This window comes from Podarcis liolepis (genome assembly GCF_965112155.1).
Source record: "Podarcis liolepis genome assembly, chromosome: 5".
Classification (NCBI taxonomy): Eukaryota; Metazoa; Chordata; class Lepidosauria; order Squamata; family Lacertidae; genus Podarcis; species Podarcis liolepis.
In genome coordinates this window covers 1,083,759-1,110,824 of record NC_139556.1, presented here as the reverse complement: position 1 = coordinate 1,110,824, position 27,066 = coordinate 1,083,759, and the positions used below count along the sequence as shown (strand labels likewise).

At 41.8% G+C, this 27,066-nt stretch overlaps 1 protein-coding gene across 3 annotated transcripts in view; it reads left to right on the top strand.

Annotated features, from left to right (window-relative positions):
- CCDC91 (coiled-coil domain containing 91) overlaps nt 1-27,066 on the top strand; it is a 181,601-nt gene that overhangs the window by 79,231 nt on the left and 75,304 nt on the right. For all 3 annotated transcript variants that reach the window (XM_083503362.1, XM_083503363.1, XM_083503364.1), the window contains 4 exons: nt 11,075-11,182; nt 19,590-19,682; nt 22,308-22,376; nt 23,333-23,509. In XM_083503362.1, the coding sequence (XP_083359488.1) occupies nt 11,075-11,182; nt 19,590-19,682; nt 22,308-22,376; nt 23,333-23,509 (447 nt within the window). The remainder of the gene's footprint in view (nt 1-11,074; nt 11,183-19,589; nt 19,683-22,307; nt 22,377-23,332; nt 23,510-27,066) is intronic.

Sequence of the window (27,066 nt, the reverse complement as noted above, 5' to 3'; positions counted from 1 at the left end):
CGCAGTATGATCCATCTTTTAGATTTAGGGGAGCTAGTCTCAAACGTTTGTTGGGGGAGACCTAGGTTTTTTTGTGGGGGGAGTTATTTGTCCTGTCCTCATGCTTTTTATGATGGAGGACCGCTGTAGCCACCCCCAACGACACGTTCTCAAGATGGAGGGGGAGGGAACAGCTGCAGTTCCCTGCGGTTCCTGCACAATGTTTGCCATCTTGCCAAACGTTGCAGGCAGCTTTACCTGCAGCAATTGCATGTTGATTGCCCTCTTAAAAGACAAAGTCCAGCAACCGGAGGAACGTGTAGCTACGCTCCAAAGAATTAGAGAGCTGGAGCTCTTCTTGGAAGCAACAGAGCACACCGTCTCCACCAAGGAGGAGACAGGGGACTCCCTTGAGAAGGAGGCTAGTTCACCAACACAGGAGCCAGATATATGGAGAAACGTGACTCGAAGTAGGAGGCCCAGGGTTTGCTCTGATTGTTTAGAAATACACAATCGCTTTGAGGTCCTCTCCCCTAGCATGGAAGACGAAGAGCAGACTCCATTTGAGGATCTCTCCCTCATTACAGTTGATCAGGTATATGAAGACGAGCAGCAAAGTCAGTCCTCAGGGAATGTGCAGGTGACCTTGGAACGGACAGCTCATGGAAGAACCCCGACCAAACCTAAGAGGAGGCATGTAGTGGTGATAGGGGATTCCCTACTGAGGGGAACAGAAGCAGTGATCTGTGGGCCTGACAAGATGTCTCGGGAGGTGTGCTGTCTCCCCGGGGCGAAGATCCAAGATGTAACTGAACGACTGCAAGGAATCATAAAACCCACTGACAAATACCCCTTCCTCTTGGTTCATGTGGGAACCAATGACACTGCAAGCAATAGCCTCCAGAAGATCAAAAGAGACTATGAGGCTCTGGGCAGGAAATTGAAGCAATTAAATGCACAAATTGTCATCTCATCTGTCCTCCCAGTTGAACGACGTGGCCCAGGGAGAGAGGGAAAAATAGTGGAAGTGAACAGCTGGCTTCGCAAATGGTGTAAACAGGAACGGTTTGGATTCTTAGATCACGGACTGCAGTTTCTTGAGGATGGACTTCTGGCAAGCAATGGGCTGCACCTCACAACGGTTGGAAGAAATGTTTTTGCCAAAAATCTCAGAAACCTCATCAGGAGGGCTTTAAACTGACTAATGTGGGGGAGGGAGACAGTGTCCTGAAGGTAGGAGTCTATCAATTGATGAAGATGATCATCCAAATGACATAGACCAAATGGAGCAAACAGCACGCAGACCTAGTGGTGGGAGGAAAAAATCCTTAAATAAGAGACACGGGGGAATGATTAATGGACTTCAATGTCTGTACACTAATGCGCAAAGCATGGGAAATAAGATGAGCTTGAGCTCTTGGTACAGCAAACTAAATATGACATAATAGGCATCACTGAAACCTGGTGGGATAAGTCCCACGATTGGAATGTAATAATGGGGGGATACAATCTATTTCAGAGAAACAGACCAGACAAGAAAGGAGGAGGAGTGGCGTTATATGTTAGGGATGTGTATACCTGTGAAGAGATCCAAGATTTAGAACCTCAAAGCCAAAGTGAGAGCATTTGGGTCAAAATTAAGGGAGAGAAGAATAACAGTGACCTCATTGTGGGAGTTTACTATAGATCCCCAAGCCAAACGGAGGACATAGATGATGCCTTCCTGGAACAGATGGCCAAGCGGGCAAAAAGAAGGGAGATAGTAGTAATGGGGGACTTCAATTACCCGGATATTTGTTGGATGTCAAACTCAGCCAAGAGCATAAGGTCAAACAGATTCCTCACTGGCCTTGCAGACAACTTCATTGTCCAGAAAGTGGGAGAAGCAACAAGAGGAACAGCCATTTTAGATCTGGTCCTAACCAATGTTGATGACCTGGTTAGTGGGGTAGAAGTGGAAGGATCATTAGGCGCGAGTGATCATGCTCTTCTGAAGTTTACTATACAGCGGAAAGGAGCAGCCAAGCATACTAGGACTCAATTTCTTGACTTTAAGAAAGCCAACTTCATAAAACTTAGGGAAGTGCTGGGTGAGATCCCATGGACAGTAATACTAAAAGGAAAGGGAGTTCATGATGGCTGGGAGTTTGTTAAGAGGGAGATAGTAAAAGCACAACGTCAGGCAATACCAATGAGACGGAAACATGGAAGGTGCCTAAAGAAGCCAGGGTGGCTATCTAAAGAATTTTTAACTGAGTTAAGATTAAAAAAGGATGTGTACAAAAAATGGAAAAGGGGGGAAACCACCAAAGAGGAATTCAAACAAATAGCCAGCACATGTAGACACAAAGTCAGAAAAGCTAAAGCACAGAATGAACTCAGGCTTGCTAGAGAGGTTAAAAGCAACAAAAAAGGCTTTTATGGGTATGTTCGTAGCAAAAGGAAGAACAAAGAAACAGTGGGGTCACTCAGAGGAGAAGATGGTGAAATGCAAACAGGGGACACAGAAAGGGCTGAACTCCTCAATGCCTTCTTTGCCTCAGTCTTCTCCGATAAAGAAAACAATGCCCGACCTGAAGAATTTGGAGCAAATGATTCAGCAAAGGAAACACAGCCCAGAATAACTAAGGAGATAGTACAAGAATACTTGGCTAGTTTAGATGTATTCAAGTCTCCAGGGCCAGATGAACTGCATCCAAGAGTATTAAAAGAACTGGCAGATGTGATCTCAGAACCACTGGCAGTCATGTTTGAGAATTCCTGGAGAACAGGCGAAGTCCCGGCAGACTGGAGGAGGGCAAATGTTGTCCCTATTTTCAAAAAGGGGAAAAGAGAGGACCCAAATAATTACCGCCCAGTCAGTCTGACATCAATAGCAGGGAAGATTCTGGAGCAGATCATTAAGCAAACAGTCTGTGAGCACCTAGAAAGGAATGCTGTGATCACCAATAGTCAGCATGGATTTCTGAAAAATAAGTCATGTCAGACTAACCTGATCTCGTTTTTTGACAGAATTACAAGCCTGGTAGATGAAGGGAACTCAGTGGATATAGCCTACCTTGATTTCAGTAAGGCATTTGACAAGGTGCCCCATGATATTCTTGTAAAGAAGCTGGTAAAATGCGGTCTTGACTATGCTACCACTCAGTGGATTTGTAACTGGCTGACTGACCGAACCCAAAGGGTGCTCATCAATGGTTCCTCTTCATCCTGGAGAAGAGTGACTAGTGGGGTGCCACAGGGTTCTGTCTTGGGTCCGGTCTTATTCAACATCTTTATCAACGACTTGGATGATGGACTCAAGGGCATCCTGATCAAATTTGCAGATGACACCAAACTGGGAGGGGTGGCTAACACCCCAGAGGACAGGATCACACTTCAAAACAACCTTGACAGATTAGAGAACTGGGCAAAAACAAACAAGATGAATTTTAACAGGGAGAAATGTAAAGTATTGCACTTGGGCAAAAAAAATGAGAGGCACAAATACAAGATGGGTGACACCTGGCTTGAGAGCAGTACATGTGAAAAGGATCTAGGAGTCTTGGTTGACCACAAACTTGACATGAGCCAACAGTGTGACGCGGCAGCTAAAAAAGCCAATGCAATTCTGGGCTGCATCAATAGGAGTATAGCATCTAGATCAAGGGAAGTAATAGTGCCACTGTATTCTGCTCTGGTCAGACCACACCTGGAGTACTGTGTCCAGTTCTGGGCACCACAATTCAAGAAGGACACTGACAAACTGGAACGTGTCCAGAGGAGAGCAACCAAAATGATCAAAGGCCTGGAAATGATGCCTTATGAGGAACGGCTAAGGGAGCTGGGCATGTTTAGCCTGGAGAAGAGGAGGTTAAGGGGTGATATGATAGCCATGTTCAAATATATAAAAGGATGTCACATAGAGGAGGGAGAAAGGTTGTTTACTGCTGCTCCAGAGAAGCGGACACGGAGCAATGGAGCCAAACTACAAGAAAGAAGATTCCACCTAAACATTAGGAAGAACTTCCTGACAGTAAGAGCTGTTGGACAGTGGAATTTGCTGCCAAGGAGTGTGGTGGAGTCTCCTACTTTGGAGGTCTTTAAGCAGAGGCTTGACAACCATATGTCAGGAGTGCTCTGATGGTGTTTCCTGCTTGGCAGGGGGTTGGACTCGATGGCCCTTGTGGTCTTTTCCAACTCTATGATTCTATGATTCTATGATTCTACCATCCAACACTGCAGAAGGAAAGACTGGCTTTGGTGAAAAGCCTTCGATAGTTTGGTGCTGCCAGGTTTTTAATGTAAGATGTTAACTTAAAGACATGCCCATATTGTACTCCTACTGCCAGCGGACTACAGACTGCGTGTGATCGAGATCGCAAGTCACTGTGTGCATCATCCCATAATCTTTGCTTTAACGTCTTTAGGGCGCCTTCATAATCCAGGTAATACAGTTCGGGGGGGGGGGTGACAGACCAATAGAGGTGGCTTTTTTAGCCATGGTTTTCTGCCATTTGCTGACAAATTCCTCATTGGTCAGGTGTTGGTAGAAACCCTTCCCTAGATCAAACACTGAAATCCTGAGCCAATGTTTTAGGGCAGCCCACCACGCTCTAGCTGAAATTGGGCATTCACCAGCTTCTAACAGAAGTACAGAGTTGGGGACGCAGTTGGGAACCTGCAGCAGAGATCGTAGAATTTTTGCCTGAAAGCCATCTAGCTTTGGCAGGTCCCCATTATGCCAGACATTTGCAGCGTACAGGAGTTGGGAAACGGGTTTTGCGTTGAAAACCCTTACGGCTGCTGGAACATATTTGCCGCCCTTTGTGAAAAAGAATCTGAGTATGGCTAGCTTTGTAATCTCCACCTTTTGAAGGGAGCCAGTGGTGCTTCCAAGATCCTGTATGATGCAATGTGAGCCCTAGATAACTGAAGTATTTGATCTGTTCAAGGTTATGGCCATCCAGCACCGGGAGAAGCTTCTTTCGAAAACTAAAATTTTAGATTTTTCATAATTAATGGATAAACCATTTCCAGAACAGTAATCAGAAAATTTCCTCAGCAGATAATTCAAACCCGGTCTGGGACGTGAGATGATGGTCGTGTCATCAGCATATAACAACAAGGGGGACCTTCTCATTCCTGTTTTTGGGAGGTGTCCATCTGGGCCCATTAAGCTCTCTTCTAGGTCATTTAAGAATAGACAAAATAATGTGGGGGCCAAAATGCATCCCTGTCTCACCCCCCTAGTCATCTCGATGCTGTTCGATAGCTGTCCCTGTCGACCGCATCGTACCTGCAGTTTGGTTCCATTGTACAGGGCTTTTATAAAAAGAGGAGTCGTTTGTCCTGCAAAATCAGATTTAATTTGCACCATAGCTGGGATCTGGGGATGGAGTCAAATGCTGATTTCAGATCCATGAAGGCCACGAAGAGTTTACCCTGTAGAGGCCTGGTATATTTCTCGGCTAGGAAGGACAGCATTAGACAGTGGTTTGATGTTGAATGGTTCTCATGAAAGGCTGCCTGGGCTTCAGATAGTATATTAGTAGAAAACAGTTGTCAGTTTTCTACTGAGGAATCGGGCATACAGCTTCCCAATTATTGAAAGCAGGCTAATTGGCCTATAATTGGAGGGTACATTTGGGTGGCCTCTCTTAAAGATTGGGACTACTATAGCATGTTTCCAGCTATATGGTACTTTACCCGAGTTATTTACTACCGTAAAAAGTGCTGCCAGAAGTGGAGCCCACCAGTGCTGGTTTGATGTACAGTGGTGCCTCGCAAGACGAAAAGAATCCGTTCTGTGATTCTCTTCGTCTAGAGGTTTTTTCGTCTTGCGAAGCAAGCCCATTGACGGATTAGCGGATTAGTGGCTATTAGCGGCTTATCTGCTGATCGGATCAGCTGATAAGCGGCTTAGCTGCTTAGAAAAAGGGGGGGGGGGAAACCAGCAGGAACTCGCAAGGTATTGTCGTCTTGCGAAGCAAGCCCATAGCAAGCCCATAGCGGGTTTTCCGTCTTGCAAGGCATTCGTCTTGCGGGGCACCACTGTAATCAGCTCCGCTGGGATAAAGTCTTTCCCCGGAGCCTTTCTGCTCTTCAGATTCCCAATTAATGTATGGACTTCCTCCACAGTAACTGGCCTCCAATGAGGGAGGAGTGACAATTCTGCCCTGTCAACATCCTGGAAGCTGGAAGGGAGGTTTGGATTTTCCATAAATATATTTCTGAAGTGGTTCTCCCAAACCTGAGCTGGAATGGCACAGCTGGGGGCTGAAGAACTATTTTTCATTGAGTTGGAGACCAGTTGCCAAAAGAGTTTAGTTTCATTGTTTAGTGAGGCATTCAATAGCAGGGACCAGGAATTTTGTTCGGACTGCCTTTTTTTATGAGGCCAAAAGGGCTTTATGCTCTTTTTTGATTTTGAAATAAGATGGAGGTAAGTAATTTAGTCCAGCGTTTCTATAGGCCAAATAAGCGTTCCTTAAGGCTTCCTTCTTTGTGCGGCACTCTTGGTCAAACCAACAGCGCCCTTTAGCAGTGCGTGGCTTGCCGGCTGAGTTTATGTTGACAGAGACCACATCCTTCGTAAGCCGTCAGGGAGGAATCTATTCATAAATTATTTATTATAATTGATCTTAACTTAATTGCAGTTTGTGAATTCATTTTTAAAAAAATAATATTTATTAAGATTTTTGAAATAAACATAGAATTATACAGTACGGTTCACACAAATAACAATTTAAAAAGGAGAGAGAGGAATAAGACAAAAAGAAAATACACATAGAGAAAAAATTATATAGACAAGAGAGGAAAAAAACAATGATTAGATATGCAAAAAAGAAAAGAAAAAACAAGCATAAAAATTTTAAAATTAATTCCATCCTTCAATCCTCCTTTATCTCATTACCTTGATTCTTTGACCCTCACAACTCCCCTTTTGTATTCCCATTTAAAAAGTCCTTTCAGCAAATCCTTACCCTCTGTCATTTTTCATAACTCTGTGTCATCGCCTATTGTAAATATATATTTCTAAGTGTTAACAATCCATACTTGCATGCTCTTAAAAAACTTTTTACCAATACCACTTATTTTCCATCCAACATCATTTTAACCTTCCTTAATTTTACAGTATTTCTGCAGGTAGTCTTTAAATTTCTTCCAATCTTCTTCCACCGACTCTTCTCCCTGGTCACGGATTGTGGAATCCTTTTATCCTTTGCTTTCTCATACCACAAGTATGTGTGACATATCATGTCCTTCCTACTCTATTGCATCTTCTTTTTCCAATTTGATCCAATCCTGAATCATGCTGCTTCATAATAAATTTTAAAATCTGGAAGGGAAAAGTCTCCTCTTTCTTTTAAATTTTAAATTTGTAAGTATTTTATGCTTTATACTTGGTCTTGTATAAAGACCAAGTATAAAGCATAAAATACTTGTTTCCCTGGCTTGTTGGCATGTCCAAAGTACTTTTGTTTCATCCTTCTAATTTTCCACGCTATTTCCTCATTAATCATCATTAAATATTGTGTTTGTAATAATTTAATTGCCTGATTAACTGTCTCCTTGTTTGGTTTTTTAATTAATTATTTTTCTTTCTCTAATATTTCACCCAATATTTCCTTTTTTTCTTTTCCCTTAATTTCTTCTTGGTTGAGTTTTGTTGGATAAGCAGTCCCCTCATAGCTGCCTTACTGGCATCCCATACTGTTTTCAGCTTGGTTCCATTATCAAGATTTAATTCAAAATAATCTCCCAGTGCCTTTTTTGCGATTTATAAAAAATTACTGTCATCTAATAAATCTTCATTCAATAAACTGCTGTGGATTTTAAAAAGTTGTCCTTTTGTTTGCTATGCATTTGGACACTTTAAGACACCTGATCACCTTACAGGTTCTATTCTAGGTGTGTGCTGCTTTAAAAAAAAATGTACTTCTCTTACTCTGTCCTTCCTTTAATTGGTTCTTGAAAGCTACCTTGGAAATTTTAAATTGGAAGATGGAATAAAATGTTTCAATAAATAATAACTGAAATAAAAATAAAATTGGAGTATCATTGGTTAGGGTATACAGTGGTACCTCGGGTTAAGTACTTAATTTGTTCCGGAGGTCTGTTCTAAACGTGAAACTGTTCTTAACCTGAAGCACCACTTTAGCTAATGGGGCCTCTTGCTGCTGCTGCGCCACCGGAGCACGATTTCTGTTCTTATCCTGAAGCAAAGTTATTAACCCGAGGTACTATTTCTGGGTTAGCGGGATAGCACTACCCATGTTTAGCTTGGTTTGAAATCTATACAGTGATACCTCGAGTTACAAACGCTTCAGGATACAAACTCCGCTAACCTCAAAGAGTTACCTTGAGTTGAGAACTTTGCCACAAGATCAGAACAGAAATTGTATGCCGGGAGCGCAACAGCAACAAGAGGCCCCATTAGCGAAAGCACGCCTCTAGTTAAGAACAGTTTCAGGTTAAGAACGGACCTCCGGACTGAGTTAAGTTCGTAACTATAGGTAGCACTGTATAGTTCTGAATTGGCAAAACAAAACACCTCTTAAGAGGTTTACCCTAACCTTGTTAGCTCTAAGAATGTTGGTGTTTCAAAAACTAAGTTTAATTTTTACTGAAAAAAGATGTGCTGCAAGTACCTAGAATTACAGTTGGGCTTTGTAGCCAAGCACTGGTTTCTACTAGCCAACTGTGAAGCCCAGTCCTATCATGATAATGCAACAAAATTATATGCATTTTAATTGTGGATATTGACTGCCTATCCATATCATGGCTTTTTGTAAGCACACAGATTGCTCCTACTTCGTTCCTTTCCACTTCAAACCAGGGATTGTGGTTTACTTAACCAAAAACCCCCACTGTTGGTAAAAAAACAACCAACTTTGGCTTTAGATCACAGTTTGCTTAAAGTGAAACACTTACCCAAGGCTTGCTGTTCCCACTTGCTAGCAGAGAGGAGAAAGAGATCAAGGCATTTACTGTAAACTGTTAACCATTACTTTATGTGACTAGCAGGCACACCCATTAACTGGTGAAATTGATGAAGTTATATAATTCAATGCTTTGTTACTTCTGAGTAGACGTATATAGGATTGTGTTGTCAGACGTTTTGCAAGTTGCTGAACATTTGACATTGGTCATTCTACAGCTTTTTATCTCCTGCTTCCCTTCAAATGCTTGACTGTTCTTTTTTACATAGAAATATATGTGCTTTATATATGCTCAAATATTAAACACCTACATTGTTGTTATTTGACGTGAACGTTACAGCGTAGGGAAATGTGTATTTTGGCTAGTAAGATGCCTGTTTTAACTTTCTGGCTACCAGATTTTATTGCCATGTTGAAAGAAGAATTGCAGTTTTTCGTGGAGGAATCGTGCAGCACCCCAAGGACTACCATTTGTGTGTGGCATCAATCCAGTCTTATGCATATGTAGGAACTTACCATGGAGTAAGTTCCACTAAGCTCAGTGGTGCTCACTTATGAAAGCAGCGCTGCTTACTTTTGATAACACTGAGTGTTATCAATGACCTTCAGCAGCAAGGTGGCTTTTAAGCTTTTCCTTAGAAATAATAAAAATAAACCCTTACAGAGAATGGTTATGATTTAACTGCTAGCCTGAAGTAGTAATCCCTTAAGTTAGGAAACAGGCTATCCATTCTCTCATTGACTTCAAGGGTTGCTGATGGAAAGAGATTTGGTACTTAAAAACAATTTAGCTTTTTTTCATCTTGGTTCCCTGCTTAGTTGATTAGCATTGATAAAATAACTACAGGTAACCTACAGAGAGATTGGCTCTTGCCCTGTCTCCTCACCTTCTGAATTCGAGATGATAAGCCGCAAAAATTGCAAAACCTGAGAGCCTCATTGTAACTGAAGTAATTAATTGCCCTGGTGAGTACGTTGTCAAAGCCTGCAAGTACCACTGTATGGGTATGAGAGGCAAGTACAGTGCTAAAAGGCAGCAAATAGGTGTATTAACAGCATTTGCTGAGACAGGTAATTGGAAAATGCCAATGACTAGTGTGGTTTTTTGTTGTTCTTCTAGGCTGTTTGCATATACGCATCATCTTGCTTAATGCTTTCCACCAAATACATATTTTATTTTTCAAAACCAAAAATCTATTTTAGATTTGGAATGCTGTGCTTGCCTGGCTGGCTGTCTGTGCCTGCCAAGGATCTGCTTTTTATAAAATAAGCCTCTTTTAGCATAATTGTAATTGCAAATAGTTCAGTCAAACTTATTTAAACATTATGTTGCCTATTTAACCATAGTGTTATATCTTTTGAGTGGATAGAACATCCGTTTTAAAGGAATAATGTAAATAGCATATGGTATTAGAATTTGAATTAGACGGTGCCACTGCAGGAAGGATGAGACAGAGCTAAGACTAGCAATCAACTAAAGGAAATTGCTGGGCATAATATGAGCTTGCTTCTCTTATAACCCTTTTCAAAGGCTGATTCCTTCCCCATCCGGCTTTGCTTACCTGAGCCTGGTATGGCTCTGATTCTGCTTGCGTCATACTGCTGTTTTAGCATGTTGGTGGGGTTTATTGGGGGGGGGCACTTTCTTAATGTTCACAGTTCTGATGACTGATCTCTTCAAGTTGGTGCGTGAACTATTTTGGGGGCATTGCTTCTATGTTTTCAAATAACTCATAATTTCCATCTGTTTTTACTTGTGGTTGTGAAGATCATGCTTGGCCCATGGGATCTAACAGTGTGTGCTGAGAGGATGTGGAGTTTTGTCAGCCAGGGAAATATGTCTGGCTCCCTCCCCCCCCCCCGCCTCCATGGCTCACATAAGCATTTCGTCTTGTGTGGTCCACTGAATTGGATCTGTTTAACAGCACTACTCACCTTCCCTATCTGTTACCAGTCTTTCGAATGTAAGATTCTAAAAAGGAACATGAGAAGCAAGAATGTAATTCTGTTAGCAGAAATATAAAACTTGCATTAGACTAATATTAACATTTGCCTTAGAAATTGTACATATCTGTGGGTGTACTTTGATACCAAATTCTATTTGCATGCATTTATAGTCACAGGCTGACTGTCTTCTCCATTTATACCAATCTGCTGTATCTTTGTTTCAGGCCTTACTGCAGTCTACGGTTCAGCAACGCAAAGAAACCATTGAAAAACAGTATGCATCTGTGATTGAAAAACAGGCACAAAAGTGTGAAGAACTGCTTATTGCTCAAGTAATTGCAATGTCTCTTTGCAAAAGTTTATATAAAAATATGTGTATCTGGGACAGAATTCAAAGAGCTACTTAGACATATAAGGGCATATTAAATGTACAGTGGATTTTCTTGCATTTTAAGTATCCATATTGTATCCCAGATACATTACGGGATTTCAAATGTTTCTTGCTGTGCAGCCTAAAGGGCTGCTGTTGGAGAAACTCAAGTCCAAAGCTGCCTTTGGTGTATTGAAATTATTGTGTAATTCTGCACTCTGTTCCTTTGATTATAATAATAATTCTATTATGAACCACCATAGCATATAGTATGGCTATGTTTAGATAAATTGAGTGCAACAATGAACTGTTATTTAATTAAATTTAACTCTCTGTTGAGAGGTTCACTGGTCTGGAGGGAAATAATTAAACTTTTTGTGTAAGCCTGGGTACCCACTATACCTTTAAAGAACATTTTAAGCACATTTTATATAATAATTTATAATTTATATAGTGTACAGTCATACCTCGGGTTACAGACGCTTCAGGTTGCATTTTTTTGGGTTATGGACCCGTCGACACCTGGAAGTACCAGAACTGGTTACTTCCGGGTTTTGGCGGTCGCGCATGCACAGAAGCGCCGAATCTCAACCCGTGTGTGCGCAGACGCCCCGCTGCAGGTTGCGAATGTGCATCCTGCACAGATCACGTTCACAGCGCGAGCGTCCACTGTATCTCCTTGAAAGAATTCTGGGCATTGTAGTTGGTTAAGAAAAAAAATGTGCTTTAAAGGTATAGTGCATGCACAGCCTCAGCCTTCCACAATTTGCTATCCAGGTAGTCCTTAACTATGGCGATTTGTGATTTAGAATCATAGAATCATAGAGTTGGAAGAGACCACAAGGGCCATCGAGTCCAACCCCCTGCCAAGCAGGAAACACCATCAGAGCACTCCTGACATATGGTTGTCAAGCCTCTGCTTAAAGTCCTCCAAAGAAGGAGACTCCACCACACTCCTGGGCAGCAAATTCCACTGTCAAACAGCTCTTACTGTCAGGAAGTTCTTCCTAATGTTTAGGTGGAATCTTCTTTCTTGTAGTTTGGATCCATTGCTCCGTGTCCGCTTCTCTGGAGCAGCAGAAAACAGCCTTTCTCCCTCCTCTATGTGACATCCTTTTATATATTTGAACATGGCTATCATATCACCCCTTAACCTCCTCTTCTCCAGGCTAAACATGCCCAGCTCCCTTAGCCGTTCCTCATAAGGCATCGTTTCCAGGCCTTTGACCATTTTGGTTGCCCTCCTCTGGACACGTTCCAGTTTGTCAGTGTCCTTCTTGAACTGTGGTGCCCAGAACTGGACACAGTACTCCAGGTGAGGTCTGACTAGAGCAGAATACAGTGGCACTATTACTTCCCTTGATCTAGATGCTATACTCCTATTGATGCGGCCCAGAATTGCATTGGCTTTTTTAGCTGCCGCGTCACACTGTTGGCTCATGTCAAGTTTGTGGTCAACCAAGACTCCTAGATCCTTTTCACATGTACTGCTCTCAAGCCAGGTGTCACCCATCTTGTATTTGTGCCTCTCATTTTTTTTGCCCAAGTGCAATACTTTACATTTCTCCCGGTTAAAGTTTATCCTGTTTGTTTTGGCCCAGTTCTCTAATCTGTCAAGGTCGTTTTGAAGTGTGATCCTGTCCTCTGGGGTGTTAGCCACCCCTCCCAGTTTGGTGTCATCTGCAAATTTGATCAGGGTGCCCTTGAGTCCATCATCCAAGTCGTTGATAAAGATGTTGAATAAGACCGGGCCCAAGACAGAACCCTGTGGCACCCCACTAGTCACTCTTCTCCAGGATGAAGAGGAACCATTGATGAGCACCCTTTGGGTTCGGTCAGTCAGCCAGTTACAAATCCACTGAGTGGCAGCATAGTCAAGACCGCATTTTACCAGCTTCTTTACAAGAATATCATGGGGCACCTTGTCAAATGCCTTGCTGAAATCAAGGTAGGCTACATCCAGTGCGTTCCCTTCATCTACCAGGCTTGTAATTCTGTCAAAAAACGAGATCAGGTTAGTCTGACATGACTTATTTTTCAGAAATCCATGCTGACTATTGGTGATCACAGCATTCTTTCTAGGTGCTCACAGTCTGTTTGCTTAATGATCTGCTCCAGAATCTTCCCTGGTATTGATGTCAGACTGACTGGGCGGTAATTATTTGGGTCCTCTCTTTCCCCCTTTTTGAAAATAGGGACAACATTTGCCCTTCTCCAGTCTGCCGGGACTTCGCCTGTTCTCCAGGAATTCTCAAAGATGACTGCCAGTGGTTCTGAGATCACATCTGCCAGTTCTTTTAATACTCTTGGATGCAGTTCATCTGGGCCTGGAGACCTGAATACATCTAAACTAGCCAAGTATTCTTGTACTATCTCCTTAGTTATTCTGGGCTGTGTTTCCTTTGCTGAATCATTTGCTCCAAATTCTTCAGGAATTTGCCATGTGGTATTTTGGGCAGTGAGGGCAGTGAGAAATCAATATTTTTATTCTTATGGCAGCAGTAGGGAACCTCTGATCCATTGTCCTAATGAGACCCACCATACCTATTCATTTGGCTTGTGAGGCTGTTGGAACAAAGCCACAGCCATTTGTTCCACTCCTGGCTTTGTATATGATATAAGATGTGGAGCAGGTACAAAGGCAGCTGGGTCAAAAATGCATTTGTGGGCACCTGCAAATGCCTGTGCCTAGCACCTAGCATGGCTGTTTTTCAAAATGCTACATCCAGCTGTCTGCAAGCTGTGTGGGTGAAAACTGGTCATCTGGTACCATTGTAACATTAGATGTTAGGTGGTTACACTCCCCCGACCTTTTAAACTTTGCCGGCAGGGCTTGCTGGAGATAAGGATCCAGCCCGCTGGTTGAATCCAGTTCCCCACCCTTGCCTTTCAGCTTAGTCCGATCCCTGTTTCAATGAATGAGAAATCCAAAGCACCATACATAAAAGGTGCGAGGGCTCAAAGTGTCCCAATCAAACACGGTTTCAATTCATTGATGGTCTGTTTGCTGATGCTGATCCAGAACCTGCTAGAATGGTGGATGAAAAGCAAACCTATTCTCTTCAATCCTCCACGTTCACATAAGCATTGTCCTTTCAGTTTTACAACTAATCTTGGTTAGTGCAATGTCTATATAGTGGAGTGGGAGAGTGGAAAAGAATGCCAATATATTTCACATCTGGCAACCAATGTGCCGCTTTGGTTTCAGATAGAATTTTTTTTCAGCTCTCCCACCCCACTCATACTGGAATTAGGGTTTGCAAACCTGTTTCTAACCATGGTTGTAAACTGTATCTTGGCACTCCTTATAGTTTGTGACAATGTATGTGGTAAAACTAAAGAGGAGGAGTTGTTAGGGGGGAGTTAATGAATCCATAGAACGCCCTTCCTTATATAGCTCTTTGTGGCAGGAGACTGAGCAGCATTTTATATGTACCAGCTCAGTGAAGCCATGTAATGAATGGTATGTGAAGGATTACTTAATGTGGTCAAAGGGAAGCTTTACTTACACATTTTTCCTGAGAAATTGACTTTTCTACATAGTTTTTCAGTGCAATAGGAATATTTTTAGCAACTGTTACTGAGTTAGACATACAGTATGCAGCCTGCTCGTTTACAGCTTCATGTTTGTAACCTTGATTGTAGCAGTTTCTGTACTGCATTTCAGTTCATCTTGTTCTTGATAGATGGGTCTTTTGAAGTAGCTGTGACTATATGCAGCTGTGTACCTGCTGTGATTCCTCAGACACAAGCTTAATATAAAAAAGTAACTGCTTCTGAACATTATAAAATCTGTTTACATTATCTTCTTTGACTCACATTCCAGGAAAGAGATTTTTTCCTTTGCCTGGATTTTTTTTACCAGGAATCATGAAAAACCGCAAGACCGTATTTATATTTGACTCGACATCAAACAGTTTTCATCTGTAGCTGTTGCTTGAAAAACTACTTGCAGAAGAAATGTAGCCTAATTCTGAACTTTTGTTTTGAGCTTCATTTTTACAAAGGTGCAGACAAAAATTATGTGATCCAAATACAGTTTTGCCTTCCTTTAAGATAAGGTTGAGGAACCTTTTCCAGCTTGAGGGTAACATTCTGGGGGCTACGTGCCAATGGTGAGTGGTGTCAGAGCCACAAGTGGGTGGTGCCAAAGCCACCTCTCTTCTTCCCCCATTAATACATATGCAGTTGTCTATACACCATCCATCCATATTGTCATTCCAAACATCTGCAAATCATCCACATAATCATTTAAAATTTATCTCCCTTTCTCCATCAATTCTTCCCCCACTCCCTGCAGCAAAAAAGGGTTTGCAAAAAGTCCCCATTCACAGGAATGGTACTCCCCCCCCCCCAAAAAAAAGCCTATGGTCCTGTGCAAAAGAATATTTTTTGGGGGGTGGGGAACAGCAGGAAGAATGTCAAGGGGCCTAGGAAATCGCAACACAGGTAAGCGTCCCCCAACACTAGACTGAGGATGGAGTACATGACATGGAACACTTTTCAGCAACAGTCTCATATCAAGTGTAACTTACAGGGGAATTTTTCAATTCAGTGGTGGTGTCATCTGGCAAAAAGTTCAATCACACTCTGATTATTGAGACATTAAAGTAGCACAGTCCTGTGTTCAGGCATTTTATCCTGGAAGTGACTAATACTTGTCCTGATCCTAATGCTGCTGCTGCTGGTGGTGGTGGTGGTTAAATTTATATCCCACCCATCTGGCTGGTTTGCCCCAGCCACTCTGGGCAGCTTACAACATATATAAAGTCACAACAAAACATCAAACATTAAAATACCCTATACAAGCAAGAAACAAACCAACAAATCAATAGAAACTAATATTAATAATAACAACAACAATAAACAGTTTACAGTTACCCAAATTAAAATAACCGCCAACCTCAACTAAACATTTAGCCAACACTAAATGACAAAAACAAAACAGGGGAACCAAAATTAGAACAGTTTAAAACATTTTAGCTAGTTACCCCAACCCAAGAGTTGTTCCAGCAGTGTCTCTCTGGCCTCCCAGGAGCCTCTTAGCTGTTCAGCATAGTGGGAGGATACTGTGTTTGCTTGTGATACTTGAGAAGGGAGCCTTGCTTGTAGTTTCTAGATCACTGGGGAGAATCACTAGAAATGTACAGAATAAGGAAGGTGGTGTAGTCTCGAAACAGCAATGTGGTTTTTTTTTTTTTAAATGGAGTGCTTTCTCATTTTTATGAGGGGGGAATTAAAGAACATGAGAGTTAGCAAGCTGAGAGCTCAGCTTCTGAATTAAAGTTCATAAAACGATAGAGGCTTGGGGTCGTGAAATTTGTTGCTATAGTAATGAGTAGATTGAGCAACTTCCCTATGTAGGAAGGTGGCATGAATGAAGTTGAGCATTGGAAGATTCAGGACGGATGAAAGAAAGTCCTTCTTTGTGCAGCTGGATTTTCTGTGAGCTATGACTACCCCTACTCCCTGCAGGTTTCCCTTAATTTCTTCTTTGCTCAGTGACTGACCTTTTGAAAGAGACCAAGCCATTACTCTTAGTTGTGATTCCTGCATTGCAGGAGGTTGGACTAGATGACCCTTGGGGTACCTTCCAAATCTACAGTTCTGAGGCTCTACTATCCCCAGCTATGCCTTGTAATGCACATCACTTCAGCCATTCATCTGTAGATGACAGATGTCTTCAAGTACTTACCGTATTTTTCACCCCATAAGACGCACCCTTTTCTTCCTCAAAAGTAAGGGGAAATGTCTGTGTGTCTTATGGAGCAAAGGCATGGTCCCTGGAGCCAAATTGCCCATGGGCAAAAAGCAGATTGTGCTTTTTTTTTTTAGAAAGAGGGAAGGGGGTGTTGAAACAAAGCCGCTGAGCAGCTGATCGGCAAGCATTCAGGGGGGAGATAAGGGATGCTTTGGTCACCCCAAATTCACCATCAGATCACATAGCATGTCCATGGCTACAGCCTGCACTAAAAAAATCACGCATCCACTGTTTTGTGGGGCTGCAATGGTGCAAAAACGTGGTTACAAAGCACGGATCCAAATGGATTCTCAGGATTTTTGCATTGGGCTACCCCAAAGTCACCGTCAAATCACATATCATGTCTGTGGCCACAGCATGAACCGCAAAAATCATACATCCACTGTTTCGTTCAGAATATATATTTTTCTTGTTTTCCTCCTCTAAAAACTAGGTGCGTCTTATGGTCAGGTGCATCTTATGGAGCGAAAAATACAGCACTTTTATTTAATGCATACATAGGTTTGGTGGCTGATGGTTCTGGATTCCTAGGTAGCAGAGGCCTGGAGAAAACATTTCTGTCTCCGGGACCCTTTTCCTAATAAGGGCCAATTACACAGCCAAAAGTGTGTAAAATAAATAACTGGCACAATATAAGGTATAATTGTCCTGTCTCTATTTCTCATTAATTTATTAGTTTGTCAGGGAAACCATTGATGTGTAAACATCGTAAGCTTCCTGAACAAAATAACCACATTTTTAGGATTGAAACTTCACAAACTGCTGTGTCAGAGATACTGTCTTTGTTAATATCATAGTGAGAACAAAGAGAAACTCCTAAATAAAATATTCAGGTATGTAGATGAACTGCATTTCCCAAACTCGGTGTAGCAAAATAACAGAAATATAGCAACTCTATTGCAATTGACACTAAGCTGAGGTCTTCATTCAGATAGGTATTGATAAGTTTCAAGAAATACTTTTCTAAATCTGTTTTCCAAACCCAGTTGAGCTTATGTGTCTAATTCCTCCCCATTCCACCCACTACACAAACGTTCTGTAGGAACTGACTAAAATTATTTTAGCAAATGTTTCCTGTCTGTACATACCAAACAGTTTCCCAAAATATTTTACTTAAAACTCCTTAATTTCTCCCTACAAATTTTAAGGTTTTTTTAAGTGTGTTGGTAGAGGATCCTGCTTTTAGAGATCAAGGCCAGGGAAGATGTCTTGAGAAAGCCAGAGGGGCAAAAGCATTGCAAACAGTTATGGTGATTTATTCAGGCCTTTATCCAAATTTCTGAGCAAAACCTGTTCTTGAAGATGGTCTGTAAATCTCTTCACTTAATTTTACATACTTTATACTGAACAACGTAGTCAATAATCTTTAAAACCTCTTGGGCCACCCTTATTGTTTAATGGGAAAGGGACACACTTGTGTGCATTTTAGAACTAACTGTTCTTTGTCATCTTTGATATCCATATTCAGAGCCATTGCAGATATTACTTTGAAAAACATCCCCCTTTGCTTTTGTCTTTTAAAATTTACACTTGAAAGCATGGCCACATGGAAGATTGCAGAAGCTACATCAGTGATTAGAAAAAACTTCAAGTTTTATTATTTTTATATTAATAGATTGTGCAGTTTTTCTTAGTGCAGTAGCAGCTGCTGTCATATCCCCATGTGAACCTAAAAGAGATGTTGCACTTGCTCACAAGTAGACTTGTGAGCAACTATTTTCACATATTTGTTGGCTCTGGCAACATCTGTTCTGGCTCTCTAGGGACGGGCTTAGGAGGCACAAATGGATGTTCTTGTATCCACTGTTTGCAGATCAAGGGCGGGGGATGTTTAATTTTTATTGTAGAAGGGGCATATGGATGAGGGGAGCTGAACAATGCCCATCTTGTCTTTATCTCCCTGTGCCCTTGCACTTTTGCTTTAGCTCACTTGATATCGGAGCCAGGCTGGGAGAAAGTGATAAGCATGCACAGTGAAAGTTAGGGGAAGAGACCCCCTTCCTCACCATTTGTCATGAAAATTTGACACACACACACACTGCACTTTTCCTTAGGGAAAGCCATTTGGCCCCATCATTGCCCATCAAACAGTAAATACTTTTTAGTTCCGGTGTGTTTTTAATTACATATACAATATTTTATAAAAAGCAGCTCCATATATCATTTATGCTAGCTTCAGTTATCATTTTTAAAATTGTGAATGGAAAAATATAGTTTCTGATAATAGGTGGGATATAAATTATTGGAATAAACAGTGGTAAAAATAAGCACAAACTAAATTGAAATGTCTTTTTAAAATCCATATTTTAAACACTTAATATTACAAGTGAATTGTCACCATTTTTACTGCATATGCTAGTGGAGTCACTGATCTTGTTTCTATGTACTACATGAAAATGAAGTTGTGCACACACAGCAGATGACAAGGTATCAGTATAATTTCATATAACCTGCAATTTCCCTTTACTGCTGCTCAGTACACACACAGAACCTATATATGTGTCTACATGTGTTATATATTATATGTAACAACCTGTTCCTTTTACCAGCTCTCATTTGCCACTAATGCAGTTGCAGTCTCAGAGCATATGATCCTCTTCTTTTATAGCATCAAAGGTTGCTTGATATGTTGGACAAAGAGCACAAAGTGTTAGAAGAAAAAACAGAAGAATCTTTGATGCAGCAATCACAAAACTATAAGGTACATTGTATATACAAACTTTAAAGCTTTTAAAACCCAGAGGTCAACGATTTCCTGCAGGTACCCATAGAAAGCTTCCCTGGTGCCCACCCCCCGGTGAAATTGGCCTTGAGAGAAGCACCCTGTGGCAGGCAATAAAATAGGTTCTGATGTGTGCTTGATTGTGGTGTTTCAGCGCATTTTGCCCACAATAAATTCTCCAATTTGCAATTAACACGCAAGTCCAAAAATATTGGCAACCCCTGCTTAGAAGCTTGGTGGTAGTAGAGTGTCATTTGAGGTACATAGCACTGAGAACAAATAACATTTATTTGGTGGTTTTGGGGTGCAGGCAATCTTTTGTTTGGGGTGGAAGACTCCTCTGCATAAAATGGGCTAAGGAAATGCATTTTTCTCAAAAGGGTTTTTTAAGCAATGCTAGCATTTTACACTTTCTGTCCACTATTTTATCTCTTATTTCAAGTCCTATCTCTCCTCCCTCCAGATCTTCCTTCCTTCACTAAGACCCTTTGTTAAAGTTTGTTGGGTCGTATATCTATTGACCCACTGAGTCTGCTGCAACGGCCCTGCAATAAATTTGATTTATTGCCATTCCGACAAACTTCCAATGGTGCCCACACGCTTCCACTCCGCGTGCTGCCACTCTCTCCAGTTGCCGGGTAATAGCATAGCTCACACGCAGCGTAAAATGGCTTGTCTGTGTTGACATGGTGTCCTCAATAACTCAGCTCGACACCAGTGCTTCTAATCTAAAACTCTTTATTTAGAAGCATTCAAAACAGAAAAGAAAAACCTACAGAATCTAGCTGCATGTTTGCAGCTTTCTGCCTCTTAACAAAAAATGAAACGACCTTGCTCACATTCTCAGACAGACTGCTCTTCAGAGAGAGCTCAGCCCCCACAGTGCACAGATCAAAGGAATAAAATGCTCGGATCCTGTGGGCAGTGCACCCAGTCAATAAGGACGCTCCTGGAGTGTTAACTCCTGACAGTCCAGAACCACAACACCCCTTCAGGAATGGAAAACTAGGCTATGCCACCCTACCCTTTTATTTTGTTTTTTTCTGTTGAGTGGGAGAGGAGAAGACAGAGGGTTTAAAAGGTTATATTTATTTAGCTGATCTTACTGGGGGGATTCTTTGGGTTTGTTTGTTTTTTAACCCTGAAATAAAATAAAATTAAAAAACAAAAGCCATAGGCTAGGCTTTTCACCTTAGGCATTTCCCTCTTGTCAACATTTACTGTGCTCCTCAGTCCTCTTTGGGACTGAAAATTGTGCTCTGTGGCCACATCAAAGCTCTAGGATCTAGAACAAAGTTCATGCCTTGCACCTCTCCTTAGGGCTGATGGCTGCACATCAGGGGAAATGGGACCTTAGAGGGTAGGGTTATTTGATTTAGTTGTTTATTGAGTAAAAATTATACACCTCTTGATTGTAAAAAACAACAACCTCAAAGCAGCTTACAAAAAGATAAGACAATAAAATCACAAAAAATAACAACACTACTTTAAAACATACAAAAGGTAAAATACTAAAACAGAATAAAATTATTTCAACCTTCTAAGCATCTGGGTAGGCTTGTCAGGATTTAACCTCCTTCCATCGGGCCTGTAAGACAGAGCTATTCTGCCTGGCCTTTAATTTGAATTCAGCCTGATCTTTTATTCCCCTTCCTCCCCCCCACCCTTTTTATGAAGATTACCCGCTCTGGGACCCCACAGCTAATTCTCCCCATGTCTCCTCGCTGGCCCAAGTAGGACTAATTCAGCCAGCTAGCCCTGGTGACTATCTAATGCTTATTAGATGGATTTTCCCCAAATTGTTTTTTGAACTTTGAATTTTATTGTTACTCATGTTTTTATACTGTATTTTATGCTGCTTCTACAATTAAGTGTTTTAAATTTGTTGTTAGCCCCCTTGAGCCCGGTTTTCTGACCCGGGAAGTGCAGGGTATAAATAAATGTATTATTATTATTATTATTATTATTATTATTATTATGATGATGATGATGCAAGAATGTTTTTAGCAGGCACAGGAAACAGCAGAGCAAAGGTGCCTGCTCTTCTCAGCTCCCGTTTAATCTTAATAGGCAGGGAGTTCCATATTGCAGGTGCTGCCACACTAAATGATCAAGTTCTTACATATGTGGAACCAGTATTATGTGGCACCTGTAGTAATGCCAATTCCGCCGATTGAAGCGGTCTCGTAGGTAAGGTGGTCCCAAGTTGTTGAGGGCTTTATATACTAATAGTAGCACCTTGAACTTGGCCTGGTAGCAAATTGGCAAACAGTGCAGATCTCTGAGCACAGGTATTCTATGTTGACAGGCTCTTGTTCCTGTCAGCAGTCGTGCTGCAGCATTCTTCACTTAACTGCAGCTTCCAGGTCAAATGCGAAAGAAACGCCACACGGAGTACATTGCAGTAATGCAGTCTTAATCCAGTCTAGGTTTATGCTCCTTCATAACTTGGTATTCACTTGGTATTATGTATAATAAGTTTTAAAAGTCAATATAAAGTTTACAAAGGAAATGCCCAGTTATTATAAAATAATGAATTTAATAACAAACTAAGCACTTGTATTTTTACACTTTAATATGCTTTACTTTGTATTGTATTTGCAGAACATGCTGGAGAAATGCATGGAGAGCGAGAGGGAAAGCAATAAGGAAGCTTTGGCAGCCTCTGCAAAGGTACCTCGGCTTGCAGAAAGAATTGATGAAATCACCTTTTGAACTGTTTTATGGTTATTCTGTATGGAATATTGTTGGCATGAGAATAAAGTAATTTAAAAAAATTAAACTACACAGTCCTGTGCATATCTACTCAGAAGTGAGAACCATTGAGTAGAAGGTGAACAATGTCTGAAATTTGGAATTGCTAATTATTTTTTCCTCCTGGCCCAGCCCAAAAACTGAATCAGTGATTTAAGATTAAATTGAGAGTTGTGTCCAAATTTTGCGAGTTAATCTTCTAAAAACAAGAAAGTTAGTTGTTTTGGTTTCTCAATGCAAATCAATGCAGTTTCCTAATAATTGCATTTCCAGATCACAGTCCGAATCCTGGGATCCAGTTGGGTTCAGATCATCCTGGGGCTGATCTAAATTGCTAAATAAAGCCCCAAATTGGATTGAGGGGTCCATGCACAGCCCAAGGTGTGCATCCAAAAATTTGGGACACCCTGCCATTGAAAGGTGAGAGCTAGGCATGAGTGTCACAGCCTTAGTCTGTAAATTCTGGCATTCCTTGTGCTCTGGGCATGCATTTTTCTCTCTCTCTTCAGAAGGGCTGATTGAGCCAGTATGTCTGTCGGGATTGTATTGTCTCTCAGTCCCCGTGCTAGGGCCAGTGCTCCCAGCTTCTGTAGAGGAGGAACAACAGTCTGGCTGAGGGAGAGTGACGCTGACTGTGGTTAGCTGGTGGGCGGACAAGCTTTGTTGGAGTCAGATGGTCAGTTTTACCTCCAAAAGTCTTCAAGCTTTGCCACCAGTGAGGGAGATTCTCGCCTTTCCTTCTGGCTAGAAGAAAGGTTGGGAGAATATTTATTGTTGGTGCCTAGACTTAGGAATCCTATGCAACATTGTGTATCTGTGTGTGTGCTGAATAAATAGATAAAACTATTTTTAATTTCCCTTTATATGATTTGAAGATTGAAAAAGAAGAGCTGGAAGCTGCCATTGTAACAGCAGTAAAAGCAGAAAGAGAAAACATGAAAAAACTCCATGTAGAAGAAAAGGAACTATGGCAAGCAGAGAGAAACAAAGATCAGGAAAGGATTGCTCAAGCAATTGCAGATGCAGTTGAAGAACAGAGACAAAGCAGTCAGGTTAGTTAATTTCACATGCACTTACCTGTTACTGGACTCCAGTGCTATTACTGTGAAAGCAAGAGCACCCTGTTGTAAGCAGTAAAGCACTGACCAATACATTTTGTTCACATTTTTATTTTTTATCACTATTATTATTACTTCTATACAGCTGCACCACTGTTGTTAACAATCTTAAGTTAGATCATGCCTTAGCTCCTGAGAGAGGCTTTTTATAACTTGTCTTACTTATCCTTCCCCTGTATTTTTGTGGACTTTCTAAAACCAGCTGCAGAAGTGCAGCAGGTTAACTGAAGGGATGACATCAGAGGGCTGAGACAAGGACAAAGGTGCGGTGCTATTTGACTTGTTTTTACTTCGAGAATGGTGTTGTTATGTGGTTGACTATACAGATTGCTGGTTGTCCCAGGAATGTCAGGGCAAGAGAGTGTTGCAGTCCTGTGGACTTAGTACCTTTGCAGGGGGTAGTTTGGTTACTTCCCAGGTGAGAGCTGGGATCAGAAGTGAGAACTTAAGATAGACTATGGGGGCAAGAGGAATTGCTGCCATCTGCATTTTCTGCGGCTCATAAGGATCACAGAGCCCCTGAGCTATGCGAAAACCTGAGACCAGCAGCAGAGCAGGCACAAGATACTGGTTAGGCCACAAGATCAGTGTGGCCATTTTCATTATTTGTAGGAATAAATGCAAAAAGCAGAACACTGCCTACCACCCAAGGATGCAGGACACACATCAGCCTCCCTGTCATTTAAGAATCACCACTGAAATATAAAAAGCTATTAAAAGCAATTTGGACTTCTAGGCTCCTGTACTGGCCTCTCTCTTTACTTGCATCTGTTGGTATGGACAGGCTTCCTCAGATTGGGGGTTGGCAGTCATAGTTTCCTTTTTTGAAAAAGGGTTAAAAAACAATCCGGCAAACTATAGAGCAATTTGTCTATTTAACACCGTTAGCAAGCTCTATGCAAAAAAACACAGGAAACTCTTGGATTGACTGGAACAAGAGAACATTATAGCAGACAAAAAAGCTGGGTTTAGGGAAAGGCGATCTACCATTGATTAATGTTTTGTATTACGTCATTTGATTAAGAAATATTCCTCTAGTAATACAACCTCTCTATAATGCCACCTTTATAGACTTTGACTCCATATCCCTACCCACCTTGTGGGGAAGAATTGAAGGCATCTACAAATGATAGATGGTTACTCTATCTCAGGGATGTCCAGCTTCCAAGACACTGCAATCTACTCCCACTATTAAAAAACTGGCAGTTGTTGATCATTTTGGGGGGGAGGATAAGCCAACATTATTGTGCTTTTTGGAGGGAGGGGATTGGGGTCCCAGGATAGACCACGGACACCCCACGATCGACCGGTAGATCGCGATCGACCTGTTGGACATTCCTGCTTTATCTAATACAAATGGATGGAGGCTCGCAACATTATACAGGAGGCAGCAACAAAAACCATCCAAATGAAAAGGAAATGCAAGAAAGCAAAGTGGCTGTCCAACGAGGCCTTACAAATAGCGGGGGAGAGAAGGCAAGCAAAATGCAAGGGAGATAGTTAAAGATACAGGAAATTGAATGCAGATTTCAAAAAAATAGCAAGGAGAGACAAGAAGGCCTTCTTAAATGAGCAATGCAAAGGAATAGAGGAAAACAACAGAATGGGAAGAACCAGAGATCTGTTCAAGAAAATTGGAGATATGAAAGGAACATTTTGTACAAAGATTACCATAACAAAGGACAAAAGTGGTAAGGACCTAAACAGAAGCAGAAGACATCAAGAAGAGGTGGCAAGAATACACAGAGGAATTATACCAGAAAGATATGGATGGCTCGTACACCCCAGGTGGTGTGGTTGCTGACCTTGAGCCAGACATCCTGGAGAGTGAAGTCAAATGGGCCTTAGAAAGCACTACAAATAACATGGCCAGTGGAAGTGATGGTATTCCATCTGAACTATTTAAAATTTTAAAAGATGATGCTGTTAAGGTGCTACACTCAATATGCCAGCAAGTTTGGAAAACTCAGCAGTGGCCAGAGGATTGGAGAAGATCAGTCTATATCCCAATCCCAAAGAAGGGCAGTGCCAAAGAATTCTCCAACTACTGCACAATTGCACTCATTTCACACGCTAGCAAGGTTATGCTTAAAATTCTACAAGGCAGGCTTAAGCAGTATGTGGACCGAGAACTCCCAGAAGTGCAAGCTGGATTTCGAAGGGGCAGAGGAACCAGAGACCAAATTGCGAATATGCGCTGGATTATGGAGAAAGCTAGAGAGTTCCAGAAAGACATCTACTTCTGCCTCATTGACTATGCAAAAGCCTTTGACTGTGTCGACCACAGCAAACTATGGCAAGTTCTTAAAGAAATGGGAGTGCCTGATCACCTCATCTGTCTCCTGATAAATCTCTATGTGGGACAAGAAGCTACAGTTAGAACTGGATATGGAGCAACTGATTGGTCCCATCACCTCCTGGCAAATAGAAGGGGAAGAAATGGAGGCAGTGAGAGATTTTACTTTCTTGGGCTCCATGATCACTGCAGATGGTGACAACAGCCACGAAACTAAAAGATTCCTGCTTCTTGGGAGAAAAGCAATGACAAACCTAGACAGCATCTTAAAAAGTAGAGACATCACCTTGCCAACAAAGGTCCGTACAGTGGTGCCCCGCAAGACGAATGCCTCGCAAGACGAAAAACTCGCTAGACGAAAGGGTTTTCCGTTTTTTGAGTCGTTCCGCAAGACGAATTTCCCTATGGGCTTGCTTCGCAAGACGAAACGTCTTGCGAGTTCTTGCGAATTTGTTTCCTTTTTCTTAAAGCCCCTAAGCCGCTAATAGCCGCTAAGCCGCTAATAGCCGCTAAGCCGTTAATAGCCGTGCTTCGCAAGACGAAAAAACCGCAAGACGAAGAGACTCGCGGAACGGATTAATTTCGTCTTGTGAGGCACCACTGTATAGTAAAAGCTATGGTTTTCCCAGTAGTGATGTATGGAAGTGAAAGCTAGACCATAAAGAAGGCTGATCACCGAAGAATTGATGCTTTTGAATTATGGTGCTGGAGGAGACTCTTGAGAGTCCCATGGACTGCAAGAAGATCAAACCTCTCCATTCTTAAGGAAATCAGCCCTGAGTGCTCACTGGAAGGACAGATCCTGATGCTGAAGCTCCAATACTTTGGCCACCTCATGAGAAGAGAAGACTTCCTGGAATAGACTCTGATGTTGGGAAAGATGGAGGGCACAAGGAGAAGGGGACGTCATAGGACGAGATGGTTGGATAGTGTTCGCGAAGCTACCAGCATGAGTTTGGCCAAACTGCGGGAGACAGTGGAAGACAGAAGTGCCTGGCGTGCTCTGGTCCATGGGGTCACGAAGAGTCGGACACAACTAAACAACAACAACAAGGGTCATCTTACTGGAGCAATATATTCTTACAAAATCCTGTTCAGCACAAATCTCCTCTGTCTGGCTGAATGTGTGCCCACAAACAAAAACCACAGGGTAGCAAGCGAATTTCTTTTGGTTGTTCTACCCCCAGAACAACTT